At 44.6% G+C, this 16,365-nt stretch overlaps 1 protein-coding gene across 2 annotated transcripts in view; it reads left to right on the plus strand.

Moving 5' to 3' along the window:
• The first annotated feature begins 6,586 nt into the window (after nucleotides 1-6,586).
• DMRT1 (doublesex and mab-3 related transcription factor 1) overlaps nucleotides 6,587-16,365 on the plus strand; it is a 102,497-nt gene continuing 92,718 nt past the window's right edge. Inside the window, exons 1-2 of one of the 2 annotated variants that reach the window (XM_070589686.1) lie at nucleotides 6,587-7,774; nucleotides 11,317-11,500. In XM_070589686.1, the coding sequence (XP_070445787.1) occupies nucleotides 7,442-7,774; nucleotides 11,317-11,500 (517 nt within the window). In that variant the 5' untranslated portion in view covers nucleotides 6,587-7,441. The remainder of the gene's footprint in view (nucleotides 7,775-11,316; nucleotides 11,501-16,365) is intronic. The other variant, XM_070589685.1, reaches the window with a different exon arrangement.

Here is a 16,365-nt window from a genome sequence, read left to right on the forward strand (position 1 = left end):
TTGGTCCATTTATCCAAATCCTGCTCTCCAGAAAGCTTGCTTCTTCCAGGAGGCCCACCCCGCTTCAGTCCTCGGTGTTTTTTCTCTTCTAAACTCCTTAGTGCTCGCTGTCTCTGATCAATTGGCAACGAAACCGGCACTAACTCGAGCCATGCTTTGAACTGAACTGTTACTGACATTTTCTGTGGTGATAGATTCCGCTCGGTTTGTCTTGTTTTCCAAGCATCAGGGACGGCTCTATAGGGTTCCTGGAGTCCTGTTTGGTTAAGGGTGTTTGGACCCTCCAAGTCACAGCAGCCACCTCTGACAATACAATATAATCAACTTGAAGGAGTATTTATCAATAGTAGGGTAGACATGTATAAGTGAATGTAATTAATTTTTGTCATTTTATAGTTGCAAGGGATTTTTAAATCATTTGTGTCAATAATTTCAATGATTACAGTTAGTCTAATTCTTGGCATCAAATACCATAGTCCCCTTACTAATCTGCTTCTTCGCTCATCATTGTTTCTTCTGGAATTAAATGAATTTTTGTTTTTATAATGTATCTCTAAAACAGCGTAGTTTCTTCCATCCTTTGATGGAAAGTGGAAAACTGACAAGGCTTTCTTTGAAAAGAAAAAAAAAGGCCCAATAAAATACATAATAGCTGATATATATGTGTTTACTAAAGGTTTCAATTTTTAAACTTTGAATCAGCCACAAAATGTTCATTTTACTATTCCCAGCTCTCCAATTCACATAAATGGCCTTTGGTAAAAATACAGGCATACTTACATTGTTATTTATCCTAGCAGTATTAGCTTTGCTAATCTCTGTCTTGTTTTTATCTTGTTAGCAAACTGAGAAATCAGCAAGATAGTGGCTATTGAACCCAATGGAAAATGCATCTGAGCACCTCTGATGATGTACATTTTAACTTCCAATTCATCTGAAACTCTTCAATGAGATTTTATTTTAGGATTAGTTTTCACTGTTACCTCTGTTCTTTTAAATCTATTACAGCTGAAGGCACAGGAAAACTCTTGCAAGGGCCTTAATTTACCAGAGCATCAATTGTATAAGAAAGTACTTAAATAAGTAGATGGCAGTTTTGGGTGGCTTATTACATTTAAAAAAGTAATCATCTTTGTTTTTAAACGGTCAGTTAAAAAAAGGATTTGTAAGTTAAAATCTAAAATAGCAATTTGACATTTATTTCCTCTTCACAAATATCAAACAGTAAAGGTATACTATTACTTTTCCCCCCATCAAACTGTAAAATAAATATTTTTTTAACCAGATTTCTTCTTGAAATTTTAAGCAATTGATCCTACGAGAAAAAGTTATGATGGTAAGCCAGTCCTTTTTCTTTAAGTTAATGGAAAAGGGTCAGTATGCTGTTGACAATTTCAAAATAGCAGGTAATACTGAAAAGTCATGTACAATTATCTTCAAAATATATTTTTTAATTTCTCTGGATTATGAGTACTTTTTCTCTAGATCACTTCATTTAACTTATATCATGTTCAGTGATTTTTTTTCTAATTAATAAGCTTTCTCCTTTAAATGTCATAACTTTCACATTTTCAGCGTTTTTATTGGAAGAGATGATGAAATATTTATACTCTTCTTAAACAGAGAGTAAGGAACTGAATGTGATTTAATCTTTTGTTGATAAGTCATGGGGCATTATTTGTGAAAATCAATCCTTGTGCAGTCTTATAAAACAGCGATGCTCCGGGATCCACTGTAGATGGTGAGCCTCTGCCCCAATGACACAGACCTGGCCTCCCTGCTTATGGCTGGGCTCTCTTCCTCCTTCCCACCAGCTCTCACCTTTGCTGTTCTGCCAGCGTGCTGCTTCTGATATGCCACCTTCTTGTGACTTTTTGTCTTCCCAAGAGCCTGAGACTGGCTCCAGATGCTCAGATAGTGTAAAGACGATGCGCTTTGAGACAGATGATTGCGACTCCGAGGTTCTGTCACTTATTTCCAGGTTCCAGGCTGGGCCCCTAATCACTGACCTTGCTGGGAACGGTTTCCTTGGGAGAAACTAGCAAACTGCCCAGATAAACTACTTCCCAGTTCCTCTCATCGTCAACCTGTGCTTCTCCATTCCTCCTATAGAATTCTAAGCCAACAAGACTCACGCTTAGATGGTGCTGACTCTCTCGCAGGCACTGCTCTAAGCCCTTCACATACATCAATCATTGCATCTTTACAACCATTCTCTGTTACTTCCAATTTCCAACTGAAGAAAGGGGGGGACAAAGAGAGTGGGTGACTTGCCCACGGGCACATCGCTGGTAAGTGGCAAAGCTGGGACTCTCACAAAGGCAACCTGACCACAAGGCCTGTGTTCCTGTACACAGTAGCAGCTTTCCAGGATTCTGACTGCTGCCCTCTGTCTATGTGGACACTGCGGGGAACTGGAATGCATAAAGGAAGGTGGCTGGTAATTAGATTTCCCAGCTGCAGCCTCAGGCCTAGCCATCTTCCTGAACAACTGGAGAATGCCAGCATTCTCCGCTTTCAACTTTCTCCCGCTCCTCCAATCCAAACTGGAGTTAGCATCAGCTACCCACAATGATCAAGCATTTTCTGTGTGGCAGGCCTGGTTCTGGGCATCTTACAAATATCTCTGATCCGCATGGTAGTGTTGTCTCCTCATGAAGACCGAAGGCTCAGAGACATTAAGTGGCTTGTTCAAATTATGTGGTGATTGGCAGACCTGCCACTTCATTCCTCAGACACCTCAAGGACAAAAGCTTCCATCATTCTCCATTTGCCTATAGGATAGAAGCCAAACTCCTCCCTGGCAGGCAAGGTGCCCTGCTATCTTTCCAACCTTATCTCCTGCTGGGCTCCAGCTTCACTCCTCTATTCCAGACTGGCATGTCTGTGCCCTCTCCCCCAACCCACAGGCTCACTCCCAGTGCCCAGCCTTCTGTCTGTTGTTCCCACGACCTAGAATGTCGTGTTTGCTTCTTTGTGCCTACCCAGATCCTGTGCCACTGCAGGGCACTGTCAGGTTTCCCTGTCGCACGGGGTACTCCTGCGGGAAGTGCTTCAGGCCCCAGCAGTCTGGCTTCTCTTTCATTCCTGCTGCTTGCCCCAGTCCCAGGGCACTGGGCAAACACACTTGTCCACCGCATCGTTACTTTAGGCGGCTGGCTCATGGCTCCACACTGGACACTTGGGCTGAATGTTTTGACTCCTGTAGTATCTTGCTTCATATATGTGGTCAGAAGCAACACAGAGAATTTTCACTGTGACCTGTTGCGCCAAGACCAGGGGCACAAACTGCTTTCTATGGACAAAAGGCAAAGTGGATGAAATTTATCATTGGTGCTTTCTAACACAGTTTCCACTCCACGTAAGTTACTCCAACATGAGGAAGGTTCTTTGTCTATGTACCCTGCTTTCTCCCTACTCTTTTTCTTTCCAATATGGAAATAATAATAATAATAATAACAGACACTTTTCTGTGTGCCAGTCACTTTTCTAAGCACTTCGTATTAACTAATTTAGTCTTCCTAACAATCCTTTGAGGTAGGTATTATTATTACTCTCCTTTTACAGAAGAGCAGACTGAGTCACAGAGAGGTTAAGAAACTTGCCTAAGGTCACACAGCTGGGATTCAGAGCTAGGCATTTATCTATGATGCGATGCTGCCTCACCACTAAAATAATATATTGTTTTTTTCTGATAGTGAAAATAATGCCTGCTAAGTATTTTTAAGAAATCAGATAATAAAAAAAGTATAAGGAGAATATCTTCCATAATCCTATCACCTGGGGAAAATTAAATAACCTGCTCAAACGGATATACTCATTAGTTCCTATTTCAGAAACGGAACCATACTGTAAATAATTTTTTGTTTGTCTTTTAGTTCAAAATTTTAAACAGTTTCATTGAGGTATAATTTATATACCATAAAATTCTCTTGTTTTAATCATACAAATAATTTTAGCAAATTTACCGAGTTTTGCAACCATTCCCACAATCCAATTTTAGACCATTGCATCACCCCAGAAAGATTCCTTATACATATTTGCATTCACTCGCCATTCCCACCCCCAGCCCCTGGCAACTGCTAATCTATTTTCTCTTGCTATTGACTTGCCTATTCTGGACATTTCATATAAACAGGAACATACAGTATGTGGTATTTTTAATCTGGCTTCTCTTAGTTAGCATAATGTTTTCAAGGTTCATCCTTGCTATAGCACGTATTGCTACTTTATCCCTTTTGATGACTGAATAATATTCCATTGTATGGATATACCACATTTTGTTTGTTCATTCAACCGTTGATGGACATTTGGATTGTTTCAAATGAATAATGCTGCTATGGATATTCATGGACAAGTCTTTGTGTGGACGTATGTTTTCATTTCTCTGGGGTAGATAGCTAGGAGTGGAATTGTTGGGTCATATGGTAAAGTTTTCCAAAATGGCTGTGCCGTTTTACACCCCCACTGGCAATATATGAGAATTCTAGTTTCACCATATCCTAGCCAGTTGTCACTACTATGTTTTCGATTATAGCCATCCTAGTGGGTGTGAAGTGGTATCTCATTGTTTTGATTTGCATTTCCTTAATGACTAATGATATCAAGCATCTTTCCATGTGCTCACCACGCATTTGAATATTTTTTTTGGTGAAATGTCTATTCAAATCTTTTGCCCATTTTTCAATTGTATTATTTGTCTTTTTATCACTGAATTGCAAGAGTTCTTTATATACTCTGCATGTAAGTCCCTTATTTGATATATGACTTACAAATATTTTCTCACAGTCTGTGGCTTGTCTTTTCACTTTCTTAATGGTATCTTTAGAAGCACAAAGGTTTTGAATTTTGATGAAGTCAATTTATCAATGTTTTTTAATCCCTTGTGTTTTTGGTGTCATATCTAGGAAGTCTTTGCCTAACCCTGACATATTTTAGAATTGGTCCCCACCCCTGCTACTTATCAGTATGTCTTGGACATTTTTCTAAGTCAGCAGCTACAGATCTGCGTCATCAACTTCCTAGTTTGGGTTTCTGAGGTGACAGTTGACAACAGAGCGCAGAGTACTCAAGATATCCAGGAGGATTCCCTTCATCCTTGAGGCTTTCATACTTCTCCTTTGGCTTGTCTGGTTTCTAGTTCCTCCTCTGTGGTTTGTGAATAAGAACTTTCCTGTAAGCTATTATCCTCACCACAACATTTTATATTTGGAGAGCTTGGTCACACAGATTCCTGGCCCCACGTGTTCTGTAGGCTTAAATCCTTCCATCACAGATTCTAGGGCTGGGATGCTCATGAGGAACATACGTTCCCCTGTAATTTGGGCTTTGACAGCCACTACTTCCTGCATCTACTTCATTCTCTAAAACTGGACTGGGCCTTCGAAGGTTTCAGCTCCGGTTTATGTATTAAAATGTACATGTGGAAAAAGAAAAGTAAATAGTGGATCACAGCAATTGGCATGTATGTTTTAATGGAAGACTTAGGGATATTCCTGAACCAAATAGTGGTTATCATTTAACAGGTTCCAGAAGGGGGTGAAGGGTTGCATCCTGGCCTCTGTCAAGACTAAAGCTTCACTGGCTTGATGGATAGGATATGAGGTATTGTGTAAAGCTAGAATCTTCTTTAGGAAGTAATTTTCAGACAGAGAATACTAATGGAGATAATCCAGGCTGAGGGAAAGAGCCTGTGAGAGGGGCCTCAGAATAAGAACGGGGAAGGCAGGCTAGAGGATTTCAGAATGCAGCGATGAAAATGCTGACGTGCTGAAAGAGAGGGTCACTGGACAACCATGTTGATGAGAAGCCAAGTGAGGTGGCCAGATCTTTGGGAGACTTAACCCCCTAGGATTGGGGCCCAGAATTTGGAATCTGACTACTAACACAGGAGAAAAGCAAGGAGACTGGGGGAGAGATGTGAGGGCAGTCCTCTGCCTGGACAGTGGCCATTGCAAGATTAGGGAAGTGGTACAGAGCAGACAGGTACCTAAAGGCCAACAGAGCTCCTGCAAGCTGGTAGGTAACTACATGAAGCTGAGAAATGCAGAGTGAAATCACTCTAGGTGCTTTAAGACGCAGCCTTAAGTTTTCAACTTTTATTTTTCACATAGAAAACAATACCACGCCACTGTAGGGGCCTGCGGCTGTGTGCATGGAATACACTGGAAGACTGGAAAACAGAGAGACCAACTGGAAGCTACTGCAGAGATTCAGACTTGGAAAGGGGTGGCCTTAGAGGGACACATGAGTGCCTAGGAAGAAATGTACAGAAGACCTTAGGGATGGATTTGCTGTGCAAGTGCAGAGAGAGGAGACAAAAATGTGTCTGCGGTGGGGGTGGGGGGAAGGCTGTAAGATGATTGAGGGGTTTCTGGAGGTATCATTATATACTGTAAAGTGCACAGATCTTAAGTGTAGAATGAATTTTGATAAATGTCTACAACTGTGTAACTACTTTGCTAAAAGAGTGTTTTTCAGAGGCTGAGTTTCACACGCCTACAGAGCCTAAGCGAAGATCTCTACAAGGCAAGAAGCGATAGGCAAAAGGCAGCAAGAGCTGGACCTGCAGATTTGAAAGTTCTCTGGAGCCAGTAGGTGGAAACCTCATCAGCAAATGAACGCAGGTGCAGGAACAGCTAACTGCAGAACAGAAAGGTCCAACCTTTTACATTTTTGGCGCGCTTGAGCCCCCCACACTGAGAGTCTTATTTGCTGATAGAAATGCAGAGACTTCTCTTTTCTGAGGCTTTCAACCTCGTACTTAATTCTCCTAAGTGAGAAAGAAACCACTCTCCGAGTTGGCTTCTGCCAACGTTTGCCCTACGGAACTTGGAGCATAGGGCTCATTGCGGGGAAGGGAGTTAGAGGACCCCACAGGGTGGTCTGCACCTCCTCCAAGCTGCATGCACGACTATGATGCGCAACTACGCCCTGGACCTGGGGAGCCCAGCTTCCTCGATGCAGCGTGCGCTGGCAGCTCAGCCTGGGCACCTCAGAGAGTATAGGAATCACACTATCTCCAGGTCGCTCTGCACCTCTCGGTGCGCTTGCAGCGACCCTGCAGCAATGCCCTCGATGTTTGCAGCCAGTGCAAGCTTGCGGGTGGCGGGAACTCGGTGGCTAGAGTTGGGGGGCGGTGGGCGTGGCCGCGTTCCCTCGAGCCCTCTCCCGCCCAGGCAGTCCCGGGAACGTTCTGAAAAGTATCCAAAAGTTCTGCGCCGCGCGCGCGCGCGCCAAAAGGAGAAAAAAACCCTGCACAACCCCCCACCACTCTGGGAGTTGCGCGTCGCGACCTCGCCACTCGGGCTGCACCTCCGGTTCCAGCGCACACGCCTCCGCGCCTCCTTCTCGGGAGCCTTGCCGTCGGTTGGGTCCCTCCTCTGCAGCTGTCTCCAGACCGGAGAGGCCAGAGACTCCTCGCGCTTCTCCTTGGGGCACCATGCCCAACGACGACGCATTCAGCAAGCCCTCGGCACCGTCGGAGGCCCCGCACGCCCCTGGGGCACCACCGCAGGGCAAGGCCGGGGGCTTTGGCAAAGCGGCAGGAGGGCTCCTGGGCTCTGCTGGCGCCGGGGGCAGCGGCGGCGGCTCGGGGGCGTCGGGCATGGGCGCTGGGAGCAAGAAGTCCCCACGGCTGCCCAAGTGCGCGCGATGCAGGAACCACGGCTATGCGTCGCCGCTCAAGGGCCACAAGCGCTTCTGCATGTGGCGGGACTGCCAGTGTAAGAAGTGCAACTTGATCGCCGAGAGACAGCGCGTGATGGCCGCGCAGGTGAGTGCGGGCGCCCAGGAACGGAGGCTCAGCCCTGAACTTTTGGGATTAAATCTTTGCGGCGTGGCCGGTGCCACGTGGGACCCGGGTTTGGGAGGCAGGCAACTGTGCTCGCCGACGGCCACATTGCGCTCGGGACGCGGAGCTCCCAGCCACGCGCTGACGCCGGCTCGGATGGCCGGGATGCGTCTCCGATCCTGCCGGCGGAGCAGAGAGGTGCGCGGGTTGCTTTTCTCGGGGAGGCCCCGGGATCCCTGACTCTGCCGTCTAGCAGAGTTGCGGGGTTCACCCCTTCAGGGCTTCCTCAGGATCCCCAGGATCTCTGATCCTCCTTTCAGAGCAGAAGTTGCGGGGTTCAGTCTGCTCGGAGTCCCCGGGGATCCCTGATCCCACCCTCCAGCGAAGAGTTGGCGGGTTTGCCCTTTGGAGGGTCCCTGGGATCTCCAACTCCCCGCAGCATAGAGTTGCCGGGTTCGCGCCTTTGGGGGTCCCCGGATCTCTCACTCGACCCCCCCAGCAGAGAGTTGTCGGGTTCGCCTTTTAGGGGACTTTGGTATTTCTGACCTCGCTCTCTGAGCAGAGGGTTGGGGGTTCTCTCCCCGCGCGGATCCCCGGGACCCCTGACTCCGCCCCCCCCTCCCCCGAGAGTTGCGCTTAAACTGGGGAGGGTGGTGGAGGGTGCCGGCGCCGGCTACGCGGTGAGGGCGAAACGGAGACCCAGCCTGGCTGCGGCTTATCCGGATAATGTATCGGGCGGCTTTGTCTTTCTGGAAAAGTCGCTGTAATGGACGCCAACGTGGCGTGGTCCGGCTTGTGCTCTTGGGTCGCTTTTCGTGTTCGCCCCCAGTGGATCCAGGCCGAGCGCCTCAGCCATTTTGAGCACTAGGGAAATTTTATTAGCATTTTAAAGTTTACTGTGTCGACCTAAGTTTTGCAAAAAGTGTGCTGTCTCGATCTAACTTATTCAAGTACGAATTACTTTGCGTATAGTTTAAAAAATTAAGAATTTAAAAAAAGTATGCGCAGGGGAGAAAATGCAAGAGTTTGAGGATTTGTCTGTCGTTCATAGCTTTTTTTTTAAGCATCATAAACAGAACGGTATTTAACGTTTTATCGGAAATAATTAACGGCGTTGGTATCTTAAAGGATTTTTAGAAGAGAATAATACGCATTCTTTCCAGGTAAAAGTTGTTTTATCTTTTTAAGACAGTTTTAAATCAAAAGACACCGAAGAAATGTTTACGAACGATGTGCTACTTTTGATTGAAAACGTGTAAATATCCTCCAGTGAAAATGATTAAGAGCGTTGAGCAGGACCGCACAAATGCTTGAAGATGATACTTTTTCTATACATCTGATTTTTAAAAATGTGTTTTAAACTAGATATATTTTGGCTTCACAGATGGCAAGCGCAGTCATGGAAATGTTATTTTCCTTAGTTTCTTCTTTATAGGTTTTAAGCTTCATTTATACTGAATGAAAAGAATACATTGAGTATAGCAGTCAAACGCATCAAAGTGAACTTACTGGAAAAAACTTATGGACATTTGAATTATATTTGTAGGGAGAAAAATAGTCTGAACGTCTAGTCGTTGGCTTAAATATTTAGTATGGAGAGTATGCTTGGGAGGGGAATTTTCCTCAAAATGTAATAAAAAATATTTATCCAAGTAGGGCCATGAATTTTGAATAAGCTTTATTAGTAGGGACACTAACTTGGCAGAAGGCTGTTTGCTATTTTAAAAACAAAAGCCATTTAGGATTACTTTTATGATATGAAACCTCAGTATTTTCTGCATCAGAAGGGTTGTCCTGTGCTGGATGAAATCCTTTAAAATCCATATATCACTCATTTTTTAGTCATTCTAAAATAGTTTGAAATTGATCTTAGATATGACTCTAAAATAATTGCATTTTTAATCAATTGCCCCACCTTTCTGTTTAGATAACATTTTCTAAGAACCCTTGAGAAGTCTTTTTGTAAAAATGTCCTTGGTTTATGGGGTATATAATACCCCGTGCGTTTTGTGCGTGCATGGGATTTGTGTAAATCAGGGTATAAGTATGCATTGACAGAATTTAGAGGTTTGTGGGTATTTTTTAAAAAATTTTATTTCTGGTCAAAACCTTCCTATTCTGTTTCTGAACGTCTTGGTTGATAATATAAAATCCAAGATTTAAGCTTAGTCATTTACTCTTCATTGATTACTTAACGATATTTTTTGTAAGTTGAAGACTTCTCTTGTTCTGAGTAAAATTACTTCCAAATTAATCAGCTTTCTAAATTTGGAATACAGTTTTTCTAACAGAATATATAAATTCCAGTTGTGTTTCTTGTTTACCATTCTAATTTTATACAGTTTTTCTAACAGAATATATAAATTCCAGTTGTGTTTCTTGTTTACCATTCTAATTTTAACTTTTGGGTTGTATTTGGGCCTCTGAGGTAGAAGTATGTCACTTTCTCATTTCATTATGGTTAATAGCCAATTTCAACAGAGTCTCCCTTTTTTGTTACATGTAGTAAGCAAAAAGTTTATTTTCTTTACAGCTCTTTTCTCAACCTTTAACAATGTGATTTAACACCACCTTCCAGCCCGTTTCCCCTTTGTGTCTCTACATGCTCCCTCCACCCCAGAGAACCAGGGTTTTCCCAAGCAGTCCCTGCCTTTCGTGCCCACTCTACTCTCTTTTTCTGGATTGTTCTGCCCCTTCATCCTTGCCTGTCCAGGTCCTTCTCATCCTATTCTTGGAGGCCCTGTTGCAATCCGTGCTCTGGCCGATTGTTGCATCTGAAGCCATTCTGTCTCTGAATTCTTCAGTAGGACTGCTGTCTACCCCTTCTGGGGCGTTTGCCATATTTTGTCTTGAGTCGCAATTGCATAGTTGCCTGCCTCCTGTTTCTGCTTTTAAACAGCCAGTACCTTGGGATCTAAACTATTCTTACTAAATCTTGCTGGTCACGGTTCCCAGTACAGTGGCCTTTTACAAATTTGTGGACCCGAGTGCGTGAGCTGATTCTCCTTCCTTCGTAATCTCTCAGGGCTGACTTCCTTTACTCTTCAGATTGAACTCCTCTGCTTGGCTGACTATGGTTTTCCTGAGCCTCCCTAGCCAGCATTATTCCCTGCTACACTACATACTCTCTTGGTTAACCAGCGTTTTTTGAGCACCTGCTGTTGGCCAGACACTCTGGTTCTAAACCATTTCTCATCGTTGGTTGTACATCATAGTTAACAGTGTAGCTTAAAAAAAAAAAGGAGAGGCCAGCCAGTGGCATAGTGGTTAAGTTTGGCATGCTCTGCTTCACTGGCCTGGATTGCGATCCATCCTGGGTGCTTTCCTACACCACTGTCAGCCACAGATGTTAGCTCAGGGCGAATCTTCCTCAGGAAAAAAAAAAAAAATTGGAGATTCCCAGGCCTCGCCCCTGGAGCTAATCAGCCATAATGTCTGGGGTGGGTGGGGTTTCAGTTGTTTTCGCCAAGCTGTCCAAGTGATTCTGGAGTGTTGGAGGATGACCGGTTGCCCTGTGCTTCCAGGTGGCCCTGAGAAGGCAGCAGGCTCAGGAGGAGGAATTGGGGATCAGCCACCCCATCCCGCTGCCCAGCGCGGCTGAGCTGCTTGTCAAGAGAGAGAACAGCGGCAGCAACCCATGCCTGATGACTGAGAGCAGCAGCTCCTCGCAGCCACCGCCGGCCAGCACCCCCACCACCGCAGCGTCAGGTAACCTGGGGGCTGGGTTCACGTGGTGGCTGGGCGTGAGAAGAAGGGCTGTGGCCACGGAAACAGTCTCAGGACTGTCCTGAGTCACATATCACATTCAGAGCTCAGAGGCTTTTCTTCAAGGATTCTCCCTCTGAAGGTCTGTTTTTGGCTGCCTCACAAAAGAGGTGGTCGTGAATTCTAGAATTGGAAGTTTGAGAGCTTCGCTTTCCTGTTGGTTATTAGCCGAGACTGAATATGGACAGCCCGCATCCCAGAATGCCAGAGGGGTGAGATTCCAGATTTCAGCTCAGTCTTCTCCTCCCTTTTTGGGTCCTCTCCCTGGGAGCTAAAGATCCTTGTTTTCTAGAGCTGGAATTCCATTTCTCTGGCAAGGACTGTAGTTGATTTGGGGGGGTGTATCTTGAAAAGACTAAATTCTAGGTGTCAAGTGGCAGTGGGGACTGGGTGGTGAGGGATGCCTGACCCATGGCTTCAGTCCTCCCCCATGTGCTACGACTTTACCGGGGCTGTGGGTATGCTCATTCATTCCATTGCATTCTCTGAAGAAGGAGGTATTAATCCTACTTTACCCATGGGGAAACTGAGGTGTAGGGAGTTGAAGTGACCGGCTAAGTCTGCAGAACTGCGAAGTGACTGAATTGGTCCACCTGCCTCCGAAGCTCACTGTGCCTTCTGCACTGGGTCTCCAGTTTACCTCCAGAACCGTGAAGTCTAGACCTGCACTGTCCAGTAGGGACGCCCCTAGCCACATGTGGCTGTTTAAATTAATTACAAAGAAATAAAATTAAAACATTCATCCAAAGAAGATATACTCATGGCCAGTAAGCACATGAAAAGATGCTAAACATTGCTGATCATTAGAGAAATGCAGATCAAAACTACAGTGAGGTACCACCTCACACCCATCAGGATGGGTACTATGAAAAAACCCAGAAAATAATATAAGCAAGGATGTGGAGAAATTAGAAGCCTTGTGCACTGTTGATAGGAATGTAAAATGGTATGGCCGCTATGGAAAACAGTATAGTGGTTCCTCAGAAATTAAAAATAAAATTACCTTGGGGCCAACCTAATGGTGCAATGGTTAAGTTCACCAGTTCGGATCCCAGGTGCAGACTTATGCACTGCTTATCAAGCCATGCTGTGGGGGTGTCCCACATATAAAATAGAGGAAGATGGGCACAGATGTTAGCTCAGGGCCAGTCTTCCTCAGCAAAAAGAGGAGGATTGGTGGCAGATGTTAGCTCAGGGCTAATCTTTCTCAAAAAAAAATAAATAAATAAAATAAAATAAGATTACCCTATGGTCCAGCAATTCCACTTCTGGTATGTATCCAAAAAAATGAAAGCAGGGTCTCAAAGAGGTATTTGTACACCCAGCAGCATTATTCATAATGGTTAAATGTGAAAGCAGTGCAAGTGTCCATTGACAGATGATGGATAAGCAAAATGCGGTGTATACATACAGTGGAATATTATTCAGCCTTAAAAAGGAAGGAAACTCTGACACAGGCTACAACATGGATGAACCTGGAGGACATTATGCTAAGCCAAATAAGCGAGTCACAAAAAGGAAATGCTGTCTGATTCTGCTTATCTACTTAGAGTAGTCGAAATCATAGAGACAGAAAGCAGGACAGCGGTTGTCAGGGGCTGGGGGAGGCGGGGATGAAGAGTTAGTGTTCAATGGGACAGAGCTTCAGTTTTACAGAATGACAAGAGCTATGGAGATAGTTGGTGGTGATGGTTGCCCAACATTATGCATGTATTTAATAACTGTGCACTTAGAAATGGTTATGATGGTAAATTTTATGTGATATGTATTTTACCACAAGAAAAAATAAAAGAGATCGAAAACACTCAGTTCTTCAGTTGCACTAGCCACATTTCAGGTGCTCACTAGGCGCATGTAGCCGAGGCCTGTCCTGTTGGATGGTGTGCATTTCCATTTCTCACAAGGTTCCATTTGACGGCACTAGTCTAGAACGCAGGAGCTCTAAGAAACCAACAAAGATCTGTGAAATCCTGTTGGCAAATAAATACATATATTACGTATTAAATCCGTATGCTGAGATGCACAGAATATCATTAGAACCTGCTGAGGCTCCATGAAATACAGCCATGCCGCATGGTACCTCTTAACTAAGCTTTTCAAGAGTTGCTAAGGTTGCTGCACTTAACTCCTGGGCTAACGTTGCTCAGTTACCTGTCATGAACTAGCTGTGCAATTTTGAACAAGTCACTTAAGCTCCCTGGGCCTTTTGTTTCCTCTTTTCAAAAATGGGGGAAGAGGTTTTTGAGGGTTTGGAAGATTCTATGAGTCTTGACCATTATAAAGAAGGAGAAGGTAAGCAGGCACCAGAGAAAGCAGATGAGAAGTGGAACTGTCAGCTCTGTGTTGCAGGTAGGTCTGTCTGTGTATCTGTCACTGAGTGTGTTACTGGGGCTATAGTTTGTAGTTTCTAAAGGACACGGTATTATTTTCTTTTTTTGGCTTGGCTTCTCATAATACATACTTATAACAGTTTCCAAACTTGCCTTTTCATAGGAAGGAAGGAGTATATTTATCAGAAATATGATCTTTACACTTTGGGATTTTAAGCTGTGTCTAAGGTTAATTACCAAATAACCCTGGTCAGGGCTGATGTGGTGGGTTTAGCTGGAGGGCTGAGTTGGGAACAGAGGTGTGTCAGAGGAGAAAAGAGGGGAGTAACTCATTTGATGTTCATAAACATCATATACGGGAGGAATTATTATTCCCTTTTACAGAAAAGGAAACCGGTGATAAGGAACCTGCCCCAGAATAAAGCTGAATGAGCTAAGATTCAATGCAGGCCTGTCTGGTCCCAAGGCCCATGGATTTTCCATTTCATCTGCCTGTGAAGAGAGGCTGTGGGAACAGTTGGCATGTTTTCTTGGAAAATGGACAATTATGATTAGAAGCTACGGTTTAATCCTCAGAAGGGATTTAAGGTTAATGGGCAAATAGGAATAATGTTAGGGGCAAAAGTCCCTGCCATTCTCCCTTGGCATGGAAGGCTGCAGCCACTGGTCTTCACGGGGAGAAATACCGGGAAGGGTCCTTGGTGGAGAAATGTCAGTGCTGGGCATTTTGTAGGGCAGCACAGATGAACCTGGTCTCGCCAGCTGTCCTGCGTTCCCCTCTGGTGGGAGGGATGTCAGAGTTTGAAATGCCAAGAGAGCAGAACTTTAGAGAAGGATTTGAGGCTGGATGGAGTTCAGAATGACAAACGAGTTCTCACAGGGTATTGGGGTGGCAGTAGGGAAGGTTACAAATAGGAGCAGCATGGGAGCGAAATAGAAGGTTCAGGGTCAGAGAGGATGTGACCAGATTCCCCTCCTTGCCTCTGGAGCTGATGGACCTTCGAGTCATTTTGGAGTCGTGAACCAGCACTCAAAGAGAGGGGAATATGGAAGCCAATGGTGTGTTGAGCGTGTGTGCTCAGGCCTGGGCGGGGCGGCCTCTCCCTGGAGACGGCCTGCCAGGGGAAGATGGGCTTTCCTGCGGCCGGTTCATCTCCACGGAGGGGGAGCCTCAGCTACATTGTCATCACTCCCTGGACCTCTCCCGCAGCTCTTGAGTTGGGAGTGATAACTTCCGGGCTGGGCTGGGATATGAGCTAGAGAAAATCAAGAATGCCAGTAGAATTAAACTACATAAATGTATAGAGGGAGAAAGAGAGAAAGGGAGGGGGGAGAGCGGGGGAGACAGACAGACTGACTGACTGACCCATGAATGTCCTTCCAGTTTATGGAGAACATGGGGCCCAACTTCTTAGATAGCTTGCTGTTAATAAATCTGTACTTACATTAAATTTCCAGAGATGAGGATTTATTTTAAATAACATTTAACTTTGTGCAGCTAAATGGTAAACATTTGTAGGCTATAAAAACATTTCCAACAAAAAATAATAGTTCTTCCAATCCCAAACTGTGGGTCTCTTCTATCCATCATCCCAGGGTTACTTGCTGCAGGTACAAGTTTATATGTCTGATTATTGTTTTCATGTATATATAGGATTCATATATTTAACATAATGGGAGTGTTTTGTTCCCACTCACGTATGATTAGTTTTTTTTTTCTCTGATTTAAAGTTGCTTGAGGGGCTGGCCCTGTGGCCGAGTGGTTAAGTTCGTGTGCTCCACTTCAGCAGCCCAGGGCTTCACTGGTTCACATCCTGGGCGCGGACATGGCACCACTCATCAGGCCACGCTGAGGCGGCATCCCACATAGCACAACCAGAGGCGCTCACAACTAGACTATACAACTGTGTACTGGGGTGCTTTAGGGAGAAGAAGAAAAAAACAGGGAGATTGGCAGCAGATGTTAGCTCAGGGCCAATCTTAAGGGAAAAAACCCAACCAAACAAAAAAAAAACCTGCTTGGAATTTTTTAACGGCCATTTTAATATAATTCCATTATATAGGTCCGGAAGGCTAGGATTTGAAATGATTTAGGGAGAGGTGAAAGTTGTAGTTGTCATGGATTAGTTAAATCTACTAACCTGGCTCGCATGGGGTCACGTTGTTAACCTTCTAAGACCTAATATTTAATGTCTCCAAGAGCAAGAGCTTAGTGAAATTCAGTAGATTTTTATGTCCTTGAAGTTTCTTCGTTATCTCAGTTTGGCTCCCGAAAGTGCCAAAAATGAGAGTGAGAAAGGCTCAAGAATTATTGCCAAGATTATTGGCTGGATTCTAAGGACACTGAAGAAAATGGATTTACCAAGCTGTTGTTTCCTTTATTGGAGAACTGACCCCTCTGAGGAGGATTAAGTGCTTTAGAAGAAAGTCTCTACAATCCTTAGCCAAAGATTGGCTAAGATTGACCAGAACACTGAC

Source organism: Equus przewalskii, chromosome 22 (genome assembly GCF_037783145.1).
Source record: "Equus przewalskii isolate Varuska chromosome 22, EquPr2, whole genome shotgun sequence".
In the NCBI taxonomy this organism is placed as follows: Eukaryota; Metazoa; Chordata; class Mammalia; order Perissodactyla; family Equidae; genus Equus; species Equus przewalskii.